This window comes from Hypanus sabinus, chromosome 29 (genome assembly GCF_030144855.1).
Source record: "Hypanus sabinus isolate sHypSab1 chromosome 29, sHypSab1.hap1, whole genome shotgun sequence".
NCBI lineage: Eukaryota > Metazoa > Chordata > Chondrichthyes > Myliobatiformes > Dasyatidae > Hypanus > Hypanus sabinus.
The window spans coordinates 32,888,801-32,916,656 of NC_082734.1; the positions used below are offsets into that span (position 1 = coordinate 32,888,801).

The 27,856-nt window shown below is 45.4% G+C and overlaps 1 protein-coding gene and 1 long non-coding RNA gene across 4 annotated transcripts in view; one reads left to right on the top strand and one right to left on the bottom strand.

Moving 5' to 3' along the window:
- Positions 1–224: 224 nt before the first annotated feature.
- Positions 225–17,217, bottom strand: LOC132383214 (uncharacterized). Of its 2 annotated transcripts, none has more exons than XR_009508568.1 (3): positions 17,105–17,217; positions 15,049–15,150; positions 225–359 (listed from the first exon to the last, which is right to left on the bottom strand). It is a non-coding gene; the product is annotated as an uncharacterized LOC132383214 (long non-coding RNA). The 2 variants fall into 2 exon arrangements; XR_009508569.1 differs by lacking the exon at positions 17,105–17,217 and adding an exon at positions 16,679–16,812.
- The window catches only part of LOC132383213 (cytochrome P450 2B4-like), a 47,233-nt gene continuing 36,588 nt past the window's right edge, over positions 17,212–27,856 (top strand). Inside the window, exons 1-3 of one of the 2 annotated variants that reach the window (XM_059954106.1) lie at positions 17,212–17,539; positions 19,188–19,356; positions 21,060–21,215. In XM_059954106.1, the coding sequence (XP_059810089.1) occupies positions 17,336–17,539; positions 19,188–19,356; positions 21,060–21,215 (529 nt within the window). In that variant the 5' untranslated portion in view covers positions 17,212–17,335. The remainder of the gene's footprint in view (positions 17,540–19,187; positions 19,357–21,059; positions 21,216–27,856) is intronic. The other variant, XM_059954105.1, reaches the window with a different exon arrangement.

Sequence of the window (27,856 nt, forward strand, 5' to 3'; positions counted from 1 at the left end):
TCCTAATGCCAGTGGCAGAGGTCAGGATCAAACCTGGGTCCCTGGAGCTGGGAGACAACAGCTCTCCGGGCTGCACGTGTGAGACCAACCCAGACTTACAGTTTCCATGTGCAATGTGTAGCTAGCCTGGGGCACAGGAGGCTGTAGGGTGACCTCAGAGTTGTGTAAAGACATGCAGAGGATAGGTAAGTAATAATACTTTTATTTTTATGGAGTACTTTTCATACAAACGATGTACACCCTCCTTCCCCTCCCTCCACCTTTTTATTCTGGCATCTTCCATCTTCCTTTCCAGTCCTGAAGAAGGGTCTCGGCCCAAAACGTCGACTGTTTATTCACTTCCATTGACGCTGCCTGACCTGAAAGCAAATTTTTTTTTTAAATTGAGATGAAAAGAAATGCGAAAGTAAAAGACAAAGAAGTGCTAGTTAAAGGCTAGATTAAATAGGTTTTGAGCTGGTGTTTAAAAGTGTCAACCAGGTCTGCATCCCTTCTAGCTTAGGTACTGAATTGCACAGTTCAGCAGCGTAGCTCAGAAAAGCTGAGCTGACAACTAACTTTTTACGGACTACACGAGTGAATCTGCAGATGCTAGAAATAAATAAATAAAAACACAAAATGCTGGCAGAACTCAGCAGGCCAGACAGCATCTATGGGAGGAGGTAATGACGACGTTTCAGGCCAAAACACTTCATCATCTCCTGATGAAGGGTTTCGGCCCGAAACGTCATCACCACCTCCTCCCTTAGATGCTGTCTGGCCTGCGGAGTTCTGCCAGCATTTTGTGATTTTATTTAACTTTTTACGGAGGTTGTTAAAGAGACCAGTGGGAGAACACCTAAGAGCTCAAGATGGACAACCCCATATCATATAGATAATCAAGATTATATAATATATCAAGATATGATACAATAATATAATATGCTGTATAATCAAGATATAATTGAAAGCAATTCTGTGGGTGTGGAAAGCTCACACTTCTTCTCCCAGGGAAGACAAGTCCACAACTAGAGGCCGAGGGTTTAAGGTGAGTGGGGAGACATTTTAAAGGTGACATGAAGGGCAAGTTTCTCACGCAGAGGTTGATGGGTATGTGGAACAACCTGCCAGAGGAAGCTGTGGAGGCTGGTACAATTAACATATTTAAAAGACATTTAGGCAGGCGCTTCCTTTGCAATTGCACTTGCGTGAGTTATGAGACTTGTTTCTCACTGTAGCACGGGAGGATGAGAGGTGATCTTCCAGAGATGAATAAAATCATGAGGGCCAAGGATAGGGGGAATACGGACTATCTTTTTCCGAAGACTAGGGAGTCAAGTGCTAGAGGGCAGAGGTTTAGGGTGAGAGGGGAAAGAATTAGTGGTGAAATGGGGGCAAGTTTTTGATCATGTGGTGCAGAGAATGAGGTGACAGAAGAAGTTGAGGCAGGTTCAATGACGTTTTAAAAGATATTCTGCAAATCCAGAGCAACATGCACAAAATGCTGGAGGGTCAGCGGGTCAGACAGCGTCTATGGAGATGAAAAGACAGTCGACGTTTCGGGCCGAGGAGGGGGGAGATGTCAGAATAAGAAGGTGGGTGGAGGGGGAGGAGGGTAGCTGGAAGGTGCGAAGTGAAGCCAGGTTGAGGGCTGGAGAGCGGAGGATAGAAGAAGAAGGAAGGGGAGGCGAAAAGAAAAAAAGCAGGAAAAATAATACCAGAAGGAGAAATTGATGTTTGAAAGGTACTTGGACAGGTACATGGAGGAAAGTTTTAGAGGGATATGGACCAAAGGACAGCAAATGGGACTAGTTTAGAGGGGCGATCTTGTTCAGCATGGACCAGATGGGCCAAAGGGCCTGTTTCTTTGCTGTGTGCCACTGTGACTCTGTCATTCTGTGTCTCAGCATCTCCTGAGCCAAATGTTAAACTGATGGCAATGAGTAGAGTTTAACTCTGACAGAGTTTCAATAAGTACGAAGACGGGGAAAGGGAAAGGGGAGAACAAAGGTCAGTGAGGGAGATACTCTGATAGAGTAATTGCAGAAACAAGGATGTCATGCCGAGGCTGTGTACGGTGTTGGTCAGACCATGCTTGGAGGGTTGACAGCTGCCCTAGGTCCGTTAGCTAAGAAAATATATGCTGGCAATTATGAGGATCCAGAGAAAGTTTACCAGAATGATCCCAGGAAAGAAAGGGTTAACGTATGAGGAGCGTTTGATAGTCCTGAGCTTGTACTCGCTGGACTTTAGAAGTATGAGAAAGGATCTAATTGAAACCTATTGATTTCTGATTATTGAAAGGCCTAGATAGAGTGGACATGGAGAGGACGTTTACTATACTGGGGAGCCTAGGACCAGAGGGTACAGCCTCAGAATATCAAGACATCCCATTGCATTAGAGATGAGGAAAACCTTCTTTAGCCAGAGGGTCGTGAATCTGTGGAATTCACTGCCACAGATGGTTGGGTATGTTTAAACGGAGATTGATACAATCTTGATTAGTTGGGGTGTCAAAGGTTATGGGGAGAAGGCAGAGGAATGGGGTTGAGAGAGATAATAAATCATCCATAATGGTTGAGCAGCCTCGATGGCCTAATTCTGCTCCTATCAATTGTCTTATAGTCTTATGGTCTAATTAGGCTATTTGGCCCATCTGTTCTGTTCTGCCATTTAATGATGGCTGATTTTTCTTTCACCATTCTTCCACCTTCTCCACGTAACCCTTGGCTTCCACCTTACCAATCAAGAACCTATCAATCTATGCCTTAAATGACTTGGCCTTCACAGCCCTCTGTGGAAACAAATTCCACTGATTCACCACCCCCTGGCTGAAGAAATTCCACCTCATCTCGTATTTGAAGGGACATCCCTTTACTCTGAGGCTGTGCTCTCCTATCCCTGACTCTCATACTAATGGAAACATCCTCTCCATGTCCACTCCATCTAGGTCTTTCAGTTGTTACGTATTCAGGCAACAATAAATATATGAGTTCGGCAAGGATTTTTATAACAAACAACACGTTTATTAAACACAGAAAACAAACCCCACAAAAGTAAACAAACACTAACGTAACCGGAAACAGCTGCGGTGCGGCAGCTCAAACAGTTCTTAAAGCGATATTGCAAAAACAGTTCTTTAAAGTGGTATTGCCAAAAGTTCGATATGCTCACAGTCCATTTAAAAGGAGAGTCTTTATAAGACGATTTAAATTCTCTTTCACATCGCTTTGCTTCGATCCCCGACGTCGAACTTCCCATGAAGAATTTACGAAACGAAACGGCTTAAGACACTGACCTTTCCTTCCTCACTATCCTCAATCCTTTCTGGTAAACCCAGGGATTAACACGAGAATAGTCAATGAAATCCTTCCGTATAAGGATCAAACAAAGGCCGAACCCATTTCACCATAGAAATCGATTCTCCTCGATCTTTAACTCCTGAACTCCGATCTTTTCTCTCCACTGATTCTCAAACTAGCAGAATTGTAAAGAAACTGCTGGCAATGACCTTTTAAACTTTAGGCATTAGATAAAACTTCATCTCTCAACTAAACTGCGTCATCACATTAAATCACGCAGTGGCATGATGTCAACTTGGCAAATCCCGCCACGAACTGCCCCCCCCCTCACAGGGTGGGGTCTTCCTTTTATAACCTGTAAAAAAAACCTGTCACATGATCTCTACTGGCGGGAAAATGACGTCACTCCACCATCACAAGACCATTACCTCAAGTCTAGTATAGCTTTAGCCCCAGTCACGTGACAAGGGTGCCACTGTCATGTGTCACGAGTACGTAACACAGTATCTGGTTGGTTTCAGTGAGATACCCCCTCCCAGAGGTACAGGCCCGGAGAAGTTCACACTACACACTCTGCACTTTATCCAGAGGGCAGTGAATTTGTGGAATGTTTGGGTGGTGGGGTGGAGGTATGTGTCATGGTCCGGTCCGTGGACTCCTCATTCCAGTTATTTCCTTTTCCCCGTGTCCCATTGGGCACCTTGATTAAGGCACTTGACCTTCATTTCGAACCGGCAGCATAAAAGGCTCCGGGTTGCTGCTACTCGGTGCTGGACCATCATCAGAAGTTCATCACCGGTAACCAGTCACCGATAACCAGTCACCGGTAACCAGTCAGCTCATCAAGGCGGCTGGGCTCGTCTCGGGGCCGTCGAGAATCACGGACTCTAGTGGCTTCAGTGCTGTGGCCGCTCAGTGAATTCAGTCGTTTTCGTGTCCAGCTGGGTTGCCGGCCGTTTTGCCGCTATTCCAAGTAAGATACGGATTCTGTCGTTTCTATGGCCGGCTGAGACTGAGTCGAGTTGGGAGCCTGCCGGGCGCAGTTCCTGGGTTGAGTCGAGAGTCTGCCATTTGCAGTTTCTGGGTCAATTTCAGAGCTTGTCGTCCGTTGTTCCTGGGTTGAGTCGATAGCCTGCTGCCCCTGTCCTTCCAGCTGAGTAGGTCCGGCCGTTTGCTGCTACTCCAAGTTGGATATTCTGTCTCCTTGTTGTCCTAGTCTTTCAAGCTCCAAGTCCGAATCCAAGTCGAGTCCTAGTCTAGGTTTTACCAGTTTGTTATCCAAGGTTTATGTCCAAGTTGACATTTTTGTCATTGCTCCCTGGCCTTCCTAGTAACTATCAATAAACTCTGTTCTGTTTATACTATCTGTGTGCCTGTGTCCTGCACTTGGGTCTGCTCCCAACGCCTCCTTGTAACACCATGTCCCTCCCTACCAAAGGAGGTGTAAGGCATTTCTCCCCTCCACTAGCCTGCTTAGCATTCCCCTCCACCCCCCTGGACATGGTCATGTGAAGCCATGGGAGCAGGTGGTGGGTGGTCATATGTGCAGCTGGAGTACGTCGCGAGTCCTGGTTATGTGACCGCTGACACCAGGCGGACAATCTCTGAAGAGTATTGGTAATGGCTGGGGTAAAGGCACTGCCCAGAAGAAGGCAATGGCAAACCACTTCTGTAGAAAAATTTGCCAAGAGCAATCATGGTCTTGGAAAGGCCATAATCACCCACGCCATACAACACATCACGTAATGATAATGATGACATTACTCAAGAACAGCAGATAAATAGAGCACGAGACTTGAATCCACTGCTGCTTAATGCCAAGGCTGGAATATACCCAACAGAGCCACCGCTGGAGGGCGTTATAGTCAATCACCCTGACCTCATCTCCCCTTCCATGGAAGAAAAAGCACATTGTGTTCTAAAGCATGAGACAACAAGCTGAAGGGAAAGTTGAAAATGTCATTAAGATGGACTGAATACAAAGAGAACTTTCAAAAATAGAGCTTTTGCCAACAGACAATCCAGACATCAGAAGTTTGGGGAGGAGGGGACGCCAATCATGTCAACTGCGTGAGGATAGAAGGCAGGAGCGGGTCATGGCAACGTAATAGAGCTTTGACCAGCCACCAACAGCATTTGGGATTGATAAGTAAGAGCCAATTAAAGGAAGGCCGGGGCAAGCTCAACGGCCATCATCTGAATGGGATTAGAGTGGAGATGTTAAGGCTTTAGCTCTTTGAGGCTTTACTCAGAGAAAGCAAAGGAAAGAAAAGTTCAAGTTTCTCCTTCTCTTCCTTATATCTGCTCAGCTTGGACAGTAGAGATACCAGGATAGTGACATGCTCCTCTTGTGGGGATGTGGGGGGGGGGGGGGGCAGGGAGACCTCCAGTATCCCCGTTGACTACAACTGCAAGAAGTTAGTCCAGCTGCAGCTTCTAACAAACCACGTAAAGGAGTTGGTGCTGGAACGGGATGAACTCCGGATCACTGGAGAGGATGAAGGGGTGATAGATAACAACTTATAGAGAGGTAGTTACACCCAAGGTACAGGACACAGGAAACTGGGTGACAGTCAGGAAAGGGAAAGGGTTTACGGAGCCAGTGCATAATACCCCTGTGGCCATCCCCCTGAGCAGCACTTTGGATACTATCGGGAGGGATGACCTAACAGAGGAAAGTCTTAGTGGTTGGGGCTCTCTGCCTTTATGGCTCAGAAGGTGAGTGGGGAGAAGAGGCTCACTGTGGTGACAGGGGATTTGTTAGTTAAGAGAATGGACAGGAGATTCTGTGGGTGAGAACAAGATTCCCAATGGTAGAATCCCGGGTGCCAGGGTCTGGAATATCTTGGATTGAGTCCTCAGCATTCTTAAGTGGGAGAGTGAACAGCCAGAACTCATGGTAGATATAGGTACCAATGACATGGGTAGGATGAGTGACAAGGCTCTGCATTGGCAGTTAGGTGCCAAGTTAAAGGGCAGGACCTTCAGGGTTGTGATCTCAGGATTGCTACCCATGCCACGTGCTAGTGAGGCCAGAGTTGGGAAGATTATACAGTGGCTAAGGAGTTAGCGTAGGAGGGAGGGTATAAGGTTTTTGGATCATTGGGCTCTCTCCCAGGGAAAGTGGGACCTGTGGAAGGGACGGTTTGCACCTGAACTGGAGGGGGACTAATATCCTAGCAGGGAGGTTTGTTAATGCGGCATGGTGGGGTTTAAACTAGAGTTGCAGGGGGATGGGAACCAGAGTGCCTGGGGAGTTAGTGGAGAGGTTGTGGAGGCCGATGTTGGTAAGACCTCAGACAAAGTTAGGAATCAAAAGATTGAGCGTGGTGTGATTAATATCCTGAGCTGCTTATCTTTAAATACAGGAGGTATCGTAGGAAAGGCAGATGATAGTGCTGAAGATGAGGCAGCTGGTTTACAAACAGAGGCAACGTGCAGTGAGGAGAGGCTGTTGATCGGGGAAAATTGAAGTCAACAGGACGAGTTGCAAAGTAAAAGATGGAAAAATTCGAAAAGGGTGAATACAGCACTGAATGCCCACAGTATGTGGGATAAGGTACCTGCAGCACAGTTGCAGATTGACAAGTATGATGTTGTACGCATCACTGAATCATGGCTGAAAGATTACAGCTGGGAGCTTAATGTCCAAGGATACACCTTGTATCAAAAGGGTAGACAGGAAGGCGGGCAGGACCAGCATTGCTCTGTTGATAAAAAACGAAATCAAATCATTAGAACAAGGTGACAAAGGGTCGGAAGGTGTTGGATCATTGTGGATGGAGCTAAGGAACTGAAAGGGTAAAACCAGTTGTATACAGACACTCAGCAGTAAGGACGTGGTCTACAAATTACAACAGGAGATAGAAAATGCATGCCAAAAGGGCAATGTTACAATAATCATGTAGGACTTCAATATGTAGGCACTGAGGCCAGGGGAAAAAAAACAGAGGTAATGGGTTAAGGGTGAAGAGGGAAAAGTTTAAAGGGAACATGGGGGGGGGGCTTCTTCACGCAGAGGGGGGTGGGAGCGTGGAATGAGCTGCCAGATAAAGTGGTGAACGCAGGCTCACTTTTGACATTTAAGAAAAACTTGGACAGGTATATGAATGAGAGAGGTTTGGAGGGATATGGTCCAGGTGCAGGTCAGTGGGACTAGGCAGAAAAATGGTTCGGCACAGCCAAGAAGGGCCAAAAGGCCTGTTTCTGTGCTGTAATGTTCTATGGTTCTATGGTTCTATTGGGAAAACCAGGTTGGTGCCAGATTACGGGACGGGGAGCTTCTAGAGTGCCCACGAGACTTTTTAGAACAGCTCTTGGTTGGGCCCACTGGGGGATCAGCTGTTCTGGATTGGGTGTTGTGTTACGAACTGGAATTGATTAGAGAACGTAAGGTAAAAGAGCCCTTAGGGGCAAATGAATTCACCCAGCAGTTTCAGAAGAAGATGCTAAAGTCAGATGTATCAGTATTACAGTGGAATAAAGGGAATTACAGAGGCATGAGAGAGAAGTTGGCCAGAACTGATTGAAAAAGAACACTGGCAGGGATGACGGCAGTGCCTGGACTTTCTAGAAGCAATTAGGAAGGCACAGGATATATACATCCCAAAGAGGAAGATGTATTCTAAAGGAAATATAACACAGCCATGGCTAACAAGAGAAATCAAAACCGACATAAAAGCCAAAGAAAGGGCACGTGATAGAGCGAAAATTAATGGGAAGTTAGAGGATTGGAAAGCATATAAAAATCAACCGGAAGTAACTAAAAAGTCATTAAGAAAGTAAAGGTGGGATATGAAAGTAAGCTTGCCAATAATATTAAAGAGGATACCAAAAGGTTCCTTCAGATACATGAAGTGTAAAAGAAAGGCGAAAGTGGATATCGGATCACTGGAAAATGACACTGGAGAGGTAGTAATGGGGGACATCAAAATAGTGGATGAACTGATTAAGTATTTTGCATCAGTCTTCACTGTAGAAGACACTGACAGTTTTGTAGAAGTTCCAGATCTCGGGTGCATGAAGTGTGTGAAGTTACTATATCTAGAGAGAAGGGTCTTGGGAAATTGAAAGGCCTGAAGGTAGATAAGTCACCTGGACCAGATGGTGTACAATCCAGGTGACTTATCACCAGAGTTGATAAGTCTGAGTTCCTAAAGAGGTGGCTGAAGAGAATTGTGGAGGCATTAGTAATGATCCTTCAAGAATCACTAGATTCTAGATTCTGGAGGTCTGGAAAACTGCAAATGTCACTCCAAGAAGGGACAGAGGCAGAAGAAAGGAAACTATAGGCCAGTTAGTTCAACCTCAGTGGTTGGGACGATGTTGGAATTTATTAGTAAGGATAAGGTCTCAGGGTACTTGAAGGCACATGATAAAATAGGTTATAGTCAACACGGTTTCCTCAAAGGAAAATCTTGCCTGACAAATCTGGTGGAATTCTTTGAAGAATTAACAAATAGGATAGACAAAGGGGAATTGGTGGATGTTGTGCACTTGGATTTTCAGAAGGCCTCTGACAAGATTCCACACATGAGGTTGCTTAACAAGTCTGGAGCCTATAGTATTACAAGAAAGATTCTAGCATGGATAAAGTGGTGGCTGATTGGCAGGAGGCAAAAAGTGGGAATAAAGGGAGACTTTTCTGGTTGGCTGCCAGTGACTAGTGATGTTCCACAAGGGTCTGTGTTGGGAACAATTCTTTTTACATTATATGTCAATAATTTGGATAATGGGAAGTTTGCAGATGATATGAAAATAGGCGGAGGGGCAGGTAGTTTTGAGGAAGTAGAGAGGCTACAGAAGGACTTAGACAGATTAGGAAAATGGGCAAAGAAATGGCAGATGGAATACAGTCCTGGAAAACATATGGTCATGCACTTTGATAGAAGAAATGAAAGAATTGACTATTTTCTAAATGGAGAAAAAAAAATACAAAAAAAAAACTGAGGTCCAAAGAGACTTGGGAGTCCTTGTGCAGAATTCCTAAAGGTTAATTTGCGGGTTGAGTCTGTGGTGAGGAAGGCAAATGCAAATGCATTCATTTCAAGAGGACTAGAATACAAAAGCACTGATGTAATGCTGAAATTTTACAAAGTACTGGTAAGGCCTTACTTGGAGTATTGTGAGCAGTTTCGGCCCCCTGATTTCAGAAAGGATTTGCTGAAACTGGAGAGGGTTTAAAGGAGGTTGACGAAAATGATTCCGGGATTGAATGGTTTGTCATATGAAGAGTGTTTGATGGCTCTGGGCCTTTATTCACCAGAAGTCAGAAGAATGAGGGGTGATCTCATTGAAACCTATTGAATGGTGAAAGGCCTTGATAGAGTGGATATAGAGACAATGCTTCTTATGGTGGGAGAGTCTAAGACCAGAGGACACAGCCTCAGAAAGAGGGTGCTTTTTGAATGGAGATGAAGAGCAATTTCTTTAGCCAGATATTGGTATATCTGTGGAATTCTTTGCTGTCAGCAGCTGTAGAGATCAAGTCTTTATGTATATTTAAGGTTGATAAATTCTTGACAGTCAGAGCATGAAGGGATATGGGGAGAAGGCAAGAGATTGGGCCTGAGAGGAAAATTGGACGACAGAGCAGACTCTGTGGGCCAAATGGCCTAATTTTGCTCCTAATCACCTTTCCAGCTCTTAGCTTCATCCCACCCCCTCCAGTCTTCTCCTATCATTTGACATTTCCCCCTCCCCCCACTACTTTCAAATCTTTTACTATCTTTCCTTTCAGTCAGTCCTGACGAAGGATCTCTGCCCAAAACGTCGACAGCGCTTCTCCCTATAGATGCTGCCTGGCCTGCTGTGTTCCATCAGCATTTCGTGTGTGTTGTTGTTTTAATTTTGCTCCTATATCTTTTGGTCTATGGTCTAAAAATGTTACCGAAACCACCCTCTCTGGCACCAACAATCATTCCATGGTCAGTCATTTAGATCACATTTCTTCCCCATTCTGATGTTCGGTCTGAACAACAACTGAACCTCTTGACCACGCCTGCATGCTTTTACGCATTGAGCTGCTGCCACATGATTGGCTGATTAGATGTTTGCATTAACGAGCAGACTTACAGGTGTACCTAATAAAGTGGCCATGGCGTGTAGATATTGAATGCACAGAGTCCTGGATAAAGGCAATTAAAACTGGAGGTCACAGTTTTAGGGTGAGGAAAGAAAGATTTAAACGGGACTAGAGGAGCAACATCTTCACACAGGGGTGGTGTGTGTATGGAATAAGCTGCCAGAGAAAGGAGTTGAGGTGAGGACAATAACAGAATTTAAAAGATATTTGGACAAGTATGTGGATAGGAATAAGGTAATATGCATAAATGGGACTGGCTTAGATGGGGGGCCTTGGTCAGCATAGACAAGTTGGGCTGAAGGGCCTATATTAGTCCCGAACCTCTCTCAGCTGTGTTCAAGAAATGACACCTAATCATCCATTGTGCTTTCATTTTTAATATAAATCCTTTGAGTAATTAGCCCCTAATTAAAATATTAGAATATCAATGGTTTTAAACCCTGTGTAAAATGTTCTCTGAAACTTTGACGAACTTCTGTAGGTGCACAGTGGAGAGTGTCCTGACTGGTTGCATCATGGTCTGGGATGGGACGCCGGTGCCCAAGAATGGAAAAAACCAACAGAGGCAGGTGGATGCAGCCAGTCCATTACAGGAAAAGTCCTCCTCACCATTCAGCACATCGACAATCATAGCAGCATCCATCATCAAGGACTCTCGCCATCCAGGACACACTCTCTCTTCGCATGTCTGGGAGAAATTCTTAGTTGCTTCGCCAAGGAAGTGAGACCAGACCAAGCCAAGTCCACCTTCATCACATGAGAGTTCCATGCAAGAGTCTGGTAACAGTGTGATAGAAGCTGTCCTTGAACCTTGTAGTGTGTATTAGAGACATAGAGTTGTCGAGTTTTAACAGTGCGATAGGAGTTGTCATTGAGCCGAGCGATGTATGTTAAGGTCATAGAGTTGTTGAGTTTTACAACATGGAAACAGGCCTTTCCAGCCTATCTGGTCCATGCCATCCAGGATTCCCATCTCAACTCGTCCCACTTGGCCCACATCCCTCAAAGCCTTTTCTATCCACACACCTGTCCAAGTCTGTTTTTTTAATATTTCAAGCTTATTATTGTGATTACAAAACCTTTTTAGGCATTGGTAATATCGTATACTGCAAGTCCAGTTCACTAGTTTATTAGCAGGACCAATGGGGAGGGAGCTTCTTTGCCTGGATTGTGGAGTGGACTAGCCTGAAGCCACAGGCTTCCCTGTTACAGCCACCCAGGAGAGGAGAAGCTGAGCAGTGTGGGAGAGTCTTTGAGGGACACACTGGAATCCATATTAGGTTGGGGGCTGGCCACTCCTGTCAGTGCTGCACTCCATTGTCAGCTCAGTGCTGCCCTCTAGTGCTCATTCTGTGCAACCCTTGGTGCTACCCTTTGATGTTTGCTCAATGCTGCCCTCTGGTGTTCGCTCAGTGCTGCCCTCCAGTGTTCACTTGGTGCTGCTCTCCAGTGTTCACTTGGTGCAGCCCTCTGGTGTTCGCTCAGTGCTGCCCTCCAGTGTTCACTTGGTGCTGCCCTCCAGTGTTCACTTGGTGCAGCCCCTGGTGTTCGCTCAGTGCTGCCCTCCAGTGTTCACTTGGTGCTGCTCTCCAGTGTTCACTTGGCGCTGCCCTCTGGTGTTCGCTCAGTGCTGCCCTCCAGTGTTCACTTGGTGCTGCTCTCCAGTGTTCACTTGGTGCAGCCCTCTGGTGTTCGCTCAGTGCTGCCCTCCAGTGTTCACTTGGTGCTGCCCTCCAGTGTTCACTTGGTGCAGCCCTCTGGTGTTTGCTCAGTGCTGCCCTCCAGTGTTCACTTGGTGCTGCTCTCCAGTGTTCACTTGGCGCTGCCCTCTGGTGTTCGCTCAGTGCTGCCCTCCAGTGTTCACTTGGTGCTGCTCTCCAGTGTTCACTTGGTGCAGCCCTCTGGTGTTCGCTCAGTGCTGCCCTCCAGTGTTCACTTGGTGCAGCCCCTGGTGTTCGCTCAGTGCTGCCCTCCAGTGTTCACTTGGTGCTGCTCTCCAGTGTTCACTTGGCGCTGCCCTCTGGTGTTCGCTCAGTGCTGCCCTCCAGTGTTCACTTGGTGCTGCTCTCCAGTGTTCACTTGGTGCAGCCCTCTGGTGTTCGCTCAGTGCTGCCCTCCAGTGTTCACTTGGTGCTGCCCTCCAGTGTTCACTTGGTGCAGCCCTCCAGTGTTTGCTCAGTGCTGCCCTCCAGTGTTCTCTTGCTGCTGCCTCCAGTATTTGCTCTGTGAAAGAACAAGCTGGAGCAGGACTACATAATGTCACTCAGGGCCTTGGACAATATTATTTTCATAACTTTTTTCTTTGTGACTATGTTTTTCTGAAATTGTAACCATATATGCTATTTGCACTATGTGCTATGCACCATTGGTAATGTGTGTTGCTGATGGGAAATGACCGATAGTCTACACTCAGCCAGGCAGAAGTGCATTGTTCCTCCTTCTTTCCCTTCCTCAATAAGCCTGGTCAGCAAGACCACCAACATAAGGAGGCCCACACCTGTGAAATAGACAAAACCTCACTTTGGAACGAATGCTAGGGAATGCTGACTGCCTTGCAACTTTGACAGTACCAGTGCATCAGGACGTCAGAGGTCTGTGAACACCATGGATTCCATCTGCCAGGGTCGTCTGCTGTTCATTACGGACACCCGTTCAAGGCGACACTTTCTGCATGACATGACTGCTCAAATGAGCGTGCTGCCACATCACCTATTGACGAGAATGCAAAGAGTGATGGGGCCTCGCTGGAGACCGCCAACGGCAGCAGGATCCAGACCCACTGAACATGACAGGTGAAGCTCTGCTTCTGCTTCATATTACACGTGAGACTTCATCCTGACTGACGAAGCCAGACATCGGCTCGGTGCAAAGTTCCTGTGTGCCTAAGGACTGTTAGTCAATCTTAAGAACTGCCAGCTTGTAGATGTCAAGGACTTTGTGTCGTTACCCTGCTCCCCCAGTAAGTTCCCCCACAATGACTCTGTCAAGCACATGTACCACCGCATGTGAGTTTACTCGCCTGCCAGGCAAATTCCCAAACCTCACCAAGCCCACATTTTCCGGCACAGTCCCAAAACATGGGGTCGAGCAGCACATTTCCACAACTGGCCTGCCAGCCCATGCTCGCATGCGTAGACTGGACCTAGAAAAGCTGGTAACTGCAAAGGCTGAGCTTACCAAAATGGAAAGACTTGGATTGTCAAATAGCCCCTGGGCTTCACCCCTGGTTGCTGCCCAGGTGCTGATTGCTAATGTCTTACCGAGGCCACCATCCCCAATAGTTGCCCAGTCCCACACATCCAAGACTTTACAGCATCTTTAGCTGGAAAGTTGATTTTTTTCCAAAGTCAGTCGAGTTAGGGGCTACCACCAGGTGCCTGTGGGCTCGGAGGAGATTCCCAAAATTGCTGTGATAACCCAGATTGGCCTTTTTGAGTCTCTGCACATGCTGCTTGGGCTGAAAAATGCAGCACAGACTTTCCAACAGCTGATTAAAAGACAGATTTTGTTTACGTGAAAGGTGATACTTGTCGCCAGTGTGTCCAGATCTGAACACGTATCACATCTCCACTCACTTTGAGCGCATAAGCCAATGCAGGTGATCATTAACCCCGCCAAATGCCAGATTGGGTTGTTAACCATTGACTTTCTCGACTATCGCATCTCCGCGGAAGGTGGGAAACCCATCCCATCAGAAGTAGCCACTCTTAATGATTTCTCACCACTCCACATGACTAAAAAACTACAGGAGTTTTCAGTTACGGTGAATTTCTATCAGCACTTCATTCCGTGAGCTTCTGAGCTTAAGCTCCCCCTGTATTGTGTGCCTAAAGGCAATATCCCTAATCACATGCTTGACTGGTCAGCGGACATGACCAGGGCAATTGATGATGCCAAGCCAGTTCTGTCCAACAAAACTCTTCTGGCATACCCGCTCCCCAATACTCCCATAGCCATTTTTCGTTTACTTCTCAAGGGTTGCCATTTCACTGCGTTCGTTGACCACAAACCCCTCGTGCTTGTGATGGCCAAAGTATCAGATCCTTGGTCTGCACGGCAGCAATGCCAACTGGTCTACAACTGTTATAGAACACACCAAGCGGAAAAATAATGTGGTTGAGAGCATACACATAGGGTTTGACTTTGTTGGCATGGCAACCAGCCAGCTACTGACCTAGAGGTCCAGGCTTACTGAACAGCTGTCACAGGCCTGTGTTTGGCGTACATTAAGTTAGGGGAAGCTGGGGAATCTCTCCTGTGTGATGTCTCAACCAGTCACCCTCAGCCCATAGTGCCCGCAAACTGGAGGAGGACTCGATGCATGGCCTTTCGCGTCCAGGCCAGAAGGCTTCGCAGAAACTGGTTGCACTAAAGTTTATGTGCCGTGCCCTCAGAAAGGACGTGTGTGATTGGACTGCGGCCTGTCTGGAAAGCCAGTGAGCAAAAATTAACCGGTCATTCTTGGCAATTTCTAGACTGTTGCATTCCCGCCCCCCCCCCCCCCCCCATGGATGATGGATCCCGTGGGTCCTGCTGGGTCTCAGAACAGCTCCAAAAGAGGACCTGTAGTCACCTGCTGCTGAACTGGCATACAGGCAGCCATTATGTATGCCAGGTGACGCCATGACCAACCGGTCGGCCTCTCAACAGCATTCCACCCTCTTCAGTAAATTCAATTCCTACCTCCCGTCGAGGTGCACAGCACTGGTGGGTTCCTGTTGATCTGCATTCCACCTCCGTTGCTTTCTCGCCACCGTGATGCACACCAACATCCCCTCAGGCCACCTGTTTTGGAACAGGGAGAAAAGGCTTTTATCATAGGAGTAAATGAGGAGTATTCCGGTCGATCAGGCCCACCAGGACTTGGAGCGTTCTGCTGCCATGCACCTGCTGTCACAACATGACCATGAGTGTGTCACTGCTCCTCTGGATGAGCCAGAGGCTCCTGCTGACCCTCCACCCACAGGACATGGGACCCGAGCTGGGTGCTCCTCCGAGCTCCAGACAGGTGGGTGGGGGGGGGCTTCTGTCGGGTAATGCAATTGGTGGAAACGTACATAATTCACAAACACTGACGTTGAGTTGGGGTTCACTTGAAGAGGCTGGTCTGACCTGATGATGTAATTACACGAAGGACTTATAGCGCATTTTGCTTTCACTTTCTGGTGCTCAATAAATGCGTTACTACTGCTTTTCTGAAACATAAAGCGCCTCCGTCATTTTATTTGTGAAAACCTACGCAATGACTCCAGAAAGCCCTTAAGGCACAGAGAGCTGCCAGCTAGACAAAGTGTGTGGAACTGTCAAAGGGCTACTCTCATCCAAACTCCCTTGATAACCAGCCCAAATTCTCAACTTTGCTTCCCATTCCCCTGCTCAATGGTCTCCTGTGCCTCCTTAACCTCCCTTATCCCTTTAAAACACAGATATAAATTATAATACTTTTTGACACAGAAGCAGAATTAGGCCATCGAGCCTACTCCAACATTCTATCACGTCTGATTTATTATCTACCTATTCTCCTATCTCCTATCTCCCTATTCTCCTACCTTCTCCCCGTAACCTGACTAATCAAGAACCTATCAACCTCTACTTTAACTACACCCAATGGCTTGGCCTCTGCAGCTGTTATTGGCAATGAATTCCACCTCTTCCTTCAGAAATTCCTCCTCATTTCTGTTCTACAGAGATGTCCCTCCATTCTGTTGCTGTGCCCTCTGGTCGTAGACTCCCTCACTGAAGGAGAAATCCTCTCCACATCCACTCTCTCTAGGCCTTTCAATATTCGGTATGTTTCAACGAGGTCAACCCTCATTCTTCTAAACTCCAGCGAGTATAGGCCCGAACGCTCCTCAAACGTTAACTCTTTATGGTGAACTATGTGCCTGTCTGGACACGCCCCCTGCTGACTGCTCCTGTGGCTCCTCCCACAGGCCCCTGTATAAAGGCGATCTGAGGCCTGATGCTCGGCCTCAGTCTCCAGGACGTAGTATGGTGGTCACTCACTTCTGGTTCCTTCTTCCAGTCAATAAAAGCCGATATCTCGCCTTACGTCTCAGAGTGAGTTATTGATGGTGCATCACTCTTTCATTCCTGGAATCATCCTCCTGAACCTCCTCTGGACTCTCTCCAATGCCAGCACGTTTTCTCTTAGAAATGAGCCCCACCACTGCTCAAAATACACTGAGTATGCTCTAACCAGGGCCTTAGAAAGCCTTAGTATTACATCCTTGCTTTTATATTCTAGTCCTCTTCAAACGAGTACAAACGTTGCATTTGCCTTCCTCACCACCAACTCAACCTGCAAACTAACCTTCAGGGGACCCTGTAGGAGGACTCCCAAGTGCCTCTGAACCTCTAGTTTCTGAATCCGTTCTCAGTTTGAAAAGTAGTCTATATTTCTACCGAAGTGCATGACCAAGCATGCCACGGCAGCACAGAAGCAGGAGTAACAGCTCAGGGTGTCGAGGTTTGGAGTTCACTCCTGGCGTCCTCTGTAAGGAGTTTGCACATCTTCCCCGTTTAATTTGTAGGTTTCCTCCCACAGTCCAAAGTCGTACTGGTTGGCAGGTTAATTTGGTCATTGTAAATTGTGCTATGATTAAGCAAGGGTTAAATAGGTGGGTTGCTGGGCAGCAAGGGTTAAATAGGTGGGTTGCTGGGCAGCAAGGGTTAAGTAGGTGGGTTGCTGGAAGGGTCTGTTCCGGCTGTATCTCCAAATAAATAAACAGAAGCTCACTTCCCTGTGCTGCTTTCAGTTGCACGATTTGCATTGGGATCAATGCCAGAGGCTGCCGAAAATCTTTGTCAGAACACGACGCAAGTAAACACAGTCTCCCATCAGCCTCTCTGCAGAGCACGCTTGCCAAACCAGGAAGTGTGTCAGAGGTACAACTGCTGAGCAGGCCAGCTTCGTGAACACCTCCCCCTCCCCCCAGCAGAAGCTCTGACCAGATTCTAAAAGTTGAGAATGAAAACAAATGATCTTGTCTCGGGGATGGCTGTAGTCGAATGGCTCAATCTCAAAATGCTCCTGATATTCCTGCTAGGTTTCTTGCTGGTGTTTTACCTCATCCAAGCAAGGATACCGAACCAGCTTCCCCCGGGACCTTCCTTCTGGAGTCAGTGTGGATATTTCTTCACTTGTGACAGGAGGCTTCTCCACATGAGGATGGTACGTGTAGTCAAACGGGTGAATGGGGCAAGGGCTGGGAAAGCGCTGTCTCTCAAGAAACTGTGTCAAGCAAACATAGCAATTTTCTGTCAGTAAGTTGTTGAACCAGTCTATTATTGTCATGTGTACTGAGATACAGAGAAACTGTTTTATGTGCTAACCATACAGTGCATTTCATCACATCAGTACAGTGAGGGAGATACACGAACAGAAAATCAGAAACACAAGGGATGCTGGAAATTCGGAGCAACACACACGAAATGCTGAGGGAGCTCAGCAGGTCAGACGGCATCCATTGAATTGAATAAACAGTCAAGGTTTTGGGCCAAGACCTTTCAATTCTCTATCTAAAGGACCTGAGTTACAGGGAAAGGTAGAATAGGTTAAGATTCAACATTTGTCTTGATTTACCCCCTGGAGTGTAGGAAAAAGGTGAGATTTGATAGTGGTATACAACATGAGGGGTATAGATATAGGGTTAATACAAGAGGGCTCTTTCCTCTGGGGTTGGGTGAGACTACAGCTAGAGGTTTAGTGTTCAGGGTAAAAGATGAAATGTTTCAAGGGAACACGAAGGGAAGACCTTTTCACTCAGAGAGTGAGGAAAAAGTTGCCTGCAGGAGGGGTGATTTCAACATTTAACAGAAGTTTGGATAAGGACGTGGATGGAGGCTGTGATCCAAGTACAGGTTGATGGGACTAGACTGAAAAATATTTTGGCACAGACTAGATGGGCAGAAGGGCTGGTTTCTATGTTGTAGTTATCTATGTCTCTATAATATAGTGTTACAGTTACAGAGAAAGTGCAGTGCAGACAAACAGTAAAATGTAAGGCCATTATCAGGTAGATTTTGAGGTCAAGAATCCATCTTATCATACAAAGTTCAAAGTATTATCAGAGTACATATATGTCAGCACGTACAACTCTGAGATTCTTTATCCTGTAGGCATACTCAGCAAGTCTATAGAACAGTAACTGAACAACAAACTCTGCAAATAACAATAAATAAGAAGAGCATGAAATAACAAAACAAAAGAATCTTTAAATGAGTGTAGTTATCTTCTGGAGCCTGATGGTTGAGGGGTAGTATCTGTTCTTGAACCTGCTGGTGTGAGTCCTGGGGCTCCTGTACCTTCCACCAGGTGGCAGCAGCGAGTAGAGAGCAGGGCCTGGGTGCTGAGGATCTTTGATGATGGGTGCTGCTTTTCTACGGCAGTGCTCTCAGTGGCTGGGAGGGTTTTATGTGATGTACTGGGACGAATCCGCTATCTTTTGTAGGATTTTCTCCTCAAAGGCATTGGCGTTCCCATACCGGGCCGTAATGCAGCCAGCGAAGACAAGTGAGTGGCTGGAGGTCTCTCCGCTCGCCTTTCTATTCTGGTGTCTCCCCCTTCCTTTCCAGTCCTGATGAAGGGTCACTGACTGTTTATTCATTTTCGTAGTTGCTGCCGGACCTGCTGAGTTCCTCCGGCATTCTGTGTGGGTTCCAGCATCTGCAGGACCATCTGTGTTTTTGAACATGATGCTGCACAGGAGAGTTAGCCTGGAGCAGGGATTGAACCCATGGCCCCAGACAACAGGCATGTAAATACAAAACTACCTGGTTGGTGATGTGATGCATCTTTTTGTTTTTCCTCTCTCACCCAGAAACAGGTCGTCAACACATACGGGAACGTTTGCACAGTGAATATGTTTTGGGTCAAAGTCCTTATCATGAGCGGGTTTCAGACAATTCAGGAAGCTCTAGTCCTGCACAGTAAGGAGTTTGCCGGGAGGCCAACTATGCGTATTAATGATCTTCTGGCAAAAGGCCAAGGTAATGCAAAGTTAATTTATTGCTTTGTAGTAACTACACTCAGTGGCCACTTTATTAGGTACCTCTTACCCCTCATTAAGTGACCACCAAGTGTATGATTGTGGTCTTCTGCTGCTGTAGCCCATCCATTTCAAGTTTCAAATGTTGTGTGTTCAGTGATGCTCTTCTGCACACCACTGTCGTAGCATGTGGTTGTGTAAGTTACTGTCAGCTGGGCCTAGTCCTGCCATTCTCCTCTGACCTCTCTCATTAACAAGATCTGCCTCTTGTTGTTTTTTTGTTTCTTATACCATTCTTGTAAACTCTAGAGACTGATTTACATGAAAATCCCAGGAGTTCAGCGATTTCTGAGATACTCAGACCTCCCCATCTGGCACCAACAATTACTCCACAGTCAATGTCACTGAGATCACATTTCTTCCCCATTCTGCTTTGGTCTGAGTAACAACTAAACTTCTTGACCACGTTTGCATGCTTTTATGCATTGAGTTGCTGTCACGTGATTGGCTGCTTAGGTATTTGCATAATACGCAGGTGTACGGGGTACCTAATAAAGTGGCCACTGAGTGTACATTTGGATTTTTAAAAACTTGCAGATATGAAGTGCCTTCCCAATCTGTTTATGGGCACTTTTGAACCTAGCAACTGGTTGTACCCAGCAAGATCCCACGTACCCAGGGATAGTTGTAATAATTTTGGTTTGGCACAGTTGCATGGCATTCCTCCCAGTGCCACTGCACCCAAGCATGTAGGAGGGACCAGGATTTATCACTGGGACCATGATACGTCAAGATTCAAAAATTTTTAATGTGATTTTGTGTAAAGGAATTAAATGATTGTTACTGCAAATCCACTGCAGAACATAAAAAACACAAAAGGTAAAGAAGACAATAAAAACGCCCAATAAATATAATTTCATAGGATATCTTATATACATAGGTTGACTGTATGTTGATAAAATGATGCTAGGCTGTACATAAGGTGACTGACAGAAGAAAATAAAGAAGCGGTGGAGTTGGTGGGTGGAGGTGTTGATCAGCCTTATTGCTTGGGGAAAGTATCTATTTTAGATGGTATCTCCGCCATGATGGGAGTGGGACAAACAGTCCATGAGCAAGGTGTATGGGGGCCTGCAAGATGTTACTGGCTCTTTACCGGCACCTTTCTGTATACAGTATATACACCTGATGGCAATTCGGCTGGTGCCAGTGATACGTTGGGCAGTCTTGATGACTTATTATAGTCTTCCTGTCGGCTGCAGTGTAGTTTTCATGAAAAACAGTGATACAGCTTGTTAGGATTCTCTCTACTGCACATCAGCAAAATGATGTGAGCATGGATGTGCGAAGTTCAGCTCCACATTCCTCAGCCCAAGGGACTGGAGGGTCACAGCTGGGGATTGTGCTCCAGTCCCTGAAGTTTGATCAAGCTTTCAACCCCTGACCCAGGATCCACTCATCACAGCCAGACAAGGGAGGACTCAAAATTCGAATCCAGTTAGTAAGTTAATTGGACATTGTAAATTGCCCCGTGATTAAACTAAGGTTAAATTGGAAGTTGCTAGGCAGTGCAGCTTGAAGGGACAGAAGGGCCCGTTCCGTACTGTTCCTCTGAATAAAATACAAATAAAAGTAAATGATTTCTGTGTTGCTTTTGTCTGCATTGATGCAAATCCGCTGTAATTATTTACCCCTTTCTACTAGGCATCATTACAGCCCCCTATGGCAAGTCCTGGAAACAACAACGCCGATTCACTCTCACCATTTTCAGGAACTTTGGCTTGGGGAAAATTGCCTTTGAGGTGAGAATCCAGGAAGAGGCTCAGCATTTGACGGAAACCCTCAAATCAAAGTTTGAAGGTGAGAGTCCGCACAGTCTAACCTGCTGGATTTTCATTCTCTTGTTTGTTTGACTTCACCTGTAGTGAACAACCTGGCATTGGAAAGGATTTGTTGAATATGATTATTTGCCAAGAATTGCAACAGGTCCAAGGAAATCTGCATATCGCACACAAGGTGTTACAGTCAGGTGTATGGTGAGAGGTTAGGATTCGTGATAAGAGTTGGGCCTTTGAGATGTCAGAGTTGAAGACTGAAGATAAAGATTGATTTGATTTGTCACATGCACATCAAAGAATGCAGTGAAATACTTGCCTGCAGTCAAATAGGTGATGATTGTGCTGGGCAGTCAGCAATTATCACGTTCCATAGCAAGCCCACAACTTACTAACCCTGATTTGCAAGTCTTTGCAATGTGGGAGGAAACCAATTAGGTCACAGTGAGAATGAAAAAGCTCCTTACAGACAGAGGCAGGAACGGATACCTAATCTTACAGCTGGCATGTTATACGCTGACCACTGTGCTACCATGCCACCAGATAAGGGACACATTTGGGGTTAATATTAAAGTGTTAGGGTTAGCATTTTGCTTTGTAACTTCAAAACATTAAACTAATTCAAAGGAAGACATGGAAGTCCAAAATGTGGGATGAACTCAAGTTTACTTTAAGCAAGGTACACACGTATCATGTGGTAGCATCATGATTTGCAATTCATGTATTCTTACCTATAAGCTGCAATGAATTACTTAAATAAACAAGAATGCTTAATCAATCAATATATATATGAGAAATATATATATGAGACCAGGGCATTATATGTATACACACACACACACACCCCACCTATATATATTTACTCAAATATTATTTAAATGTTAAATACCCTAAAATACCTTGTACACGTACTCTTCCCTGCTTAGCTATAAGCACCAGCTCAATGTAGAATGCATCTCAACTAAATACACAGTACATTATATAATACAACCACAGTATACAGAGATCCATGGCGTAGTAAATTTTAAGTTGTCTCATTTAGGTCCATAGATTTAATTGTTATGGGGGATAAAGTCTTTCCTGACCTGGGGGCTCACTCTGCTTGCCAGCTGAGACTTGTGGCTGTGAAACAATCTCAGGTTCTGGGGCCTCCTCTGTGGTGGAGTTGACTCCGAGACCGCAGGAAGCCGTTCTCACAACAGAGACCACCTTCCTTCTTCTTCTTTCTTCTAGCTTGTGCATCTTGATCTTGGGAAGGCACATTTAGTTCACTGGAGTATTCACTTATTAAACCCTCTATTGCTCCCTGTACAATCTGATCTCTCCTCTTGGTTTCCTCAGCTACAACACTGTCTGATGAATTGTCTGTTTCTGAATCTCCGTTGACTTCCTCTTTTTGGCCTTCCATTCATCCAGCTGGTCTTGGGTCTTTACATCTACTTTTACAATCAGCTTTTGGACTCCCACTTGAAATTCATGCAATAACCTTAAAATACACAGAGTAGATTCTGGTTCTTTACACTCACAAAAGCTGAATGCTTGCAGCTCTCCTGAAAGTTCTTGAACTTTATTCCAGTTTAAAACCAAGCCACGTTTGGCAACTAACTACTGGATTAACATATCAGTTGTAATCAAGACCACTGTTTTTGATACTTTCACACTCCCTCTGAGCAGCACGGTCCTTCCTTGGTCCAATATACTTTCTAACCAGAGGCACAGAGGGTGACACCTACAACAATTTGTCCTCTGCTGGGCAACGGTTTATGGTGTTTGGCATGGAGACAATTGTGGCATCATACAGTACCATTCTTAATTCACTTTCAGTTGACTTCATTGTAGGGGATGTGACTGGCAAATTGTCAATTTGGTAGCTGTCTCAGCCAATCACGCCCACAATGCTGGTCCTTCTGTTTTTGCCACATGCAAGCTCAATGTGGCATGTTGGTTGTTATATTTTGCAGTTACAAAAGCCATTCCCACAGGAGATATCTTTTCTCCAGTTTTAGTTCTTAGTTGGATCTCCACAAGCTTCAGTTTGGTATCTTTGAAATGCCATTGAAGTTCATTTTGTGGAATGACTGAAACAGCTGAGCCAGAGTTCAATTCTATTTTAATTAATTTGCCGTTCACTTCTGGCATAAACCATGTTGCTTGTCTATTGTTAATTTTCATACTGTAAGTTTCAAGGCTACACACTTGTGTCACTCTCATCATTATCAGATTTTTTATCAACAGTGTGCAGATTAGTGCTCTTTTTGAACCTGTAACTTGACTTTATATCTTTTCCTGTTCTCTGCCTGACATGTTCTTTGTGTGTGTCCTACTTTGTTGCATTTTCTGCAAGTTTTGCCTTTAAATCCGCATTTATTTCATGTATGTGAGCCTCTGCCACAACCATAACACAATTTGCTAGGATGCTGCAATTTTATTCATGGTCGCTTTCATTCCTGACTGCAACTCAATTGCATCTCTGTCTGCTGTTTCCATTGAAACAGCAATTTCAACTGCTCTTTTGAATGTAAGCTGGGCTTCAGTTAGGAGCCATTTTGAATGCTTTCTTTTAAGATTCCACAAACTGTACGGTATCTTCATGTATCAGTAAGCCCATTACTGAGCTGACAATGCTCAGACAATCTCTTCAATTCAGCCAGATACATTAAAAAATATTCCTCTTCTTTATGATTCCACTTATGAAACCTAAAGCATTCGACAATCAACAATGGCTTTGGCTCTAAATGTTCCTGCATTACTGTAACAATATCAGTAAGCTCATTCCTGGTTTGGCTGGAGCAGTTAAACATCGAAGCAAATTGTATGCCTTTAAACCCAATGCACTCAGCAAAATTGGTATGTGTTTCGCACTGGATATTTCATTTGCTTCAAAATATTGCTGAATTAGCGCAGTATACATGAGCCAGTTTCCAGTTGTACAATCAAATGGATCAATCTTTCCAATATAGCCAGCCATTTCTGCTTTTTTATGATTATTACCACCCAATACTCTCTGCTAACGAACCCATGAATTCTTCCGTTTCCTGACTTTTTTTAAAGTCACAATCATGTCTTCCCTTCTGAAGAGCATGAGTCGCACTGTATTTATGCTTAAACTTGATGAACTGCATATGCTGGGTTGCAATTTTTACTCGCCATTCATCACCGCATTTTTTTTTTTCACTCTAACATCTCTCTGCACTTCACCAGTTTGATAGCCGTCTTGGGTTCCTTTGAAAATTACCTCATCACCAATGTTATACTCAGTAACCTCAAAACATCAAACTAATTTAAAAGCCACAGGAGTTTAATATGCAGGTCTAACTGTGAGTTCACATTAAGTGAGGTATGCACTTATCACAAGGTAGCATGATGACATATGTATGTCACATATTTTTACATAAAACCTGTAATGAATTATCTAAACAAACAAAAATGCTAAATTACTCTCTCTGTACATATATATTTCTTGACAGGATATATGTAACAATATATCCATAGGTAATGCCATATTTAAGATTTCTACTGCTCTGATGTGGGGTATTTATTTTAGCAGTTTTCTGTAAAAGCAGTGTGCCCTACTGGTAAGAGTGTCTTGGCATTGGCTAAAGATATGGAGTCACGTTGTCCAACGTTGGAATATTGTGTCAGCTGATCAAGATTGAGGGATGTGAGAAAAGGTCTAGATTGCTGGGTGGGAAGAGACTTTTAAAGGACAACAGTCTGGTTTGGGGTCCTCTTGGGAAGATATGAGAGAATGCTGCTGAAGGGAGAGATCCATGGTAAGAATTGCTTTTAACAGATGAATGGCCCTGAGGAGGACGTGACTGGAGTCCTGAGACAGCCAGGTCATTCGAATTGGTCTTTGAGGAAAGGTCAGCCTGTAGCTGGTGTTCTTCACACAGAATGTGGGTTCAGTGCGTAAGTGAAGCGTTGTCCCCAAATACTTCAGACATGAGCTACGTTTATCGGCACAAGGGACTGGCTTAACTTTTACTTTTTCCCCTGTAACTGTAAATTCAGTAAATAAATATCTTTATAATTTTATGCTGGTGTACGATCTGTTAATCTTTGGGCGGATGATAACTTCAGATGGAGCAGTAGTTACATAGGATTCACTACAGTCAATGTTCCTTAATCAGAATATCCCAACTTTCCTGTTTGGTTGAACCCCAAATCATACCAACCCTAGACGTGTATTGAAGGGTTAGTTTTGGTAGTTAGGTGTTAGGGCGAGGGGATCAGTTTGCAAGAAGTAGGTTTCAGGGCTTCCTCTCCCCAAAAAGGCCAGGCAAGCCACACCCCTGCTGGGGCCACATGCACTTCTGTAAATTCCCCTCACACACCTCTACCGGGGTCCCAGTCAGATCTTCCAACACAGACCACCTCAGGTGGCGCCCGCTGCCACCTAGCATATGACACTATACACTCATGTTGGGCTTCTGGGCATCCTTTCCCCAAGCAATCAGACAACCCACACAAACCCCCGACTGCACATCAACATCCACATATCGCCAATCTGTCCCAGACAGATCTGCCAGTCAGGACCAACTGAGAGAGAGCACTGACACATGACTATACTGCAATATGGACTGTACAGACCAGGAGACACATAAGCACTGCTCTGTAGGGTTGGAGTTAAGATTGGGGTTAAGGTTAGGCTCCCAGATTGCAGGCCACAGCATAATTTTCCCTCCTGTTTATTCCAAATGTCAGCCTCAGTGCCATGGGCTCCTTGAACATCTCCATGACATCTTTCATTTCCCCAATTCTACCTGTCTTCATGCTCCCTCTCTGGGGTTCTACTCATCCAGCTGAGCTATCGGTTAGATCAAAAGAAGATTCAAGATTGTTTAACATAATTTCCTGTACACAAGGAGAACAAAATAATTGTTACTCTGGATCATATGCAGCACAAAAATCATGAAAGAGAAAGATCACACTAACAATAATACACAATAACTATGAACCCCCTCCCCCACCTCTCCCGGTTTCCTTGGCTGCTGAAGGCTAGGGAAGGCTCACTCTGGACCCGCCAAACTCATGAGCTGGAGACGGCTCTCCCACCCCAAACCCCGGTTTGTGTGGATGCTGTGTGAACTCAGTGCCAAGGAACAACAGACAGCACACGATTAACTGAAGGGTCAGTAGAGAATAGGAAAAAAACAAAACAGGCCCATTTTAATTAAATAATTCAAATGTGCCCAAGCTGGAGCTCAGCTCTTCCCAAAAGTCATATTTGCCGATCCTTAGTCGGCTGCGGCACTTTGCTCCACCGAATCACAGTCCCCCACCGGGTCGAATCTTACGACCGGTTTTCTCCAGCATCTCCCGTCGAACAGAGGACCCAGCTCACACCAGCGTCAGGAACACAAAGGCCCGATCCCCTGACTGCATGGCTCACATTCCATAGCACCTGGTATCTGTAACCATAACCCAAACACTGCTTCTACAGAAAGACCATTATGTTAGCAGTGAAATCATTCCCAGGGTGTTGCAAATATAAGTACATAAGATAGTATATATATATAGATTGATTTTATGTCCATAAAGTGACATGAGCCTTACACAGATGACTGACAAGAAATAACAGTAGTGGTGAAGGTAGTGGGTGGAGGTGTTGGTCAGTCTTACAATTTGGGAAAAGTAACTGATTTTGAGCCTGACAAAGGTTTTGGCCCGAAACGCCGTCTGTATTTCTTCCAATAAATGCTGCCCTGGCCCTCTGCGTTCCACCAGTATTTTGTGTGTTTTGCTTAAATTTCCAGCAGCTGCAGATTTCCTCCTGTTTGTTTTTGAGTCTGGATGCTGTGTAGCCTCCTTCCTGATGGGCGTGGGACTAACAGTCCATGAGCAGGGAGGGTGGGACCTTTTACTGTTACTGGCACCTTTCTGTATGTACATATGTCCTTGATGGTGGAAGGCTGGTGCCAGTGATGTGTTGGGCAGCTTTGACTACCTGTTGTAGAGCATTCCTGTCCACTGCACACCTGTAGAACATAGAAGCTGTGGGATCTAATTAATTCCTATTTATTGAGTTGGACCTCACCATTGGTGGGACCTGGCCTGGGAGGCTGGGAACAGTTACCATCAGTTCAGTGTCTGGGTCTAACACATTTCTCAATTTAATTTCCTCCCATTGACTCTCCAAATTAACAAAAGGATGAAGCAGTATTAACAAAAATTCCCAAAATATTGCTGGAAATTTAATCACCAAATGATTTCCCATTGAATGCCTTGTAACAGGAAGATTAGCTTGTGACAAGAGTTTCGGGATCATTCCATGTATTTGGCCAGATACTCCCAAAGCCCATTCCCTGTGGCACGGGGTGGCATCATCTCCTCGGCTTGGTACATCGCTGGGAGAGCTCAGCGGGAAAGGCAGCACCAATGGAGAGGGAGAACGGTTGATGACCAAGACCCTTCATCGGGACTAGAAAGAAAGGAAAAAGCAGCCAGAGGAAGGTTATTTGAGTTAAAGTCACCTGCTTGTCAGCTTGAGGTAGTCCCGACATCCATTTTCCTCTGACCTCTCTCATACACTAGACTGTTTCACCACAGAATGGCCACTCACAGGTTGTTCCCCTTTGTCACTCTCACCACTCTCTGTAAACTCTAGAGACTGTTGTGTGTGAAACTCTCAGGAGATCAGCAGCTTCTGAGATACTCAAACCT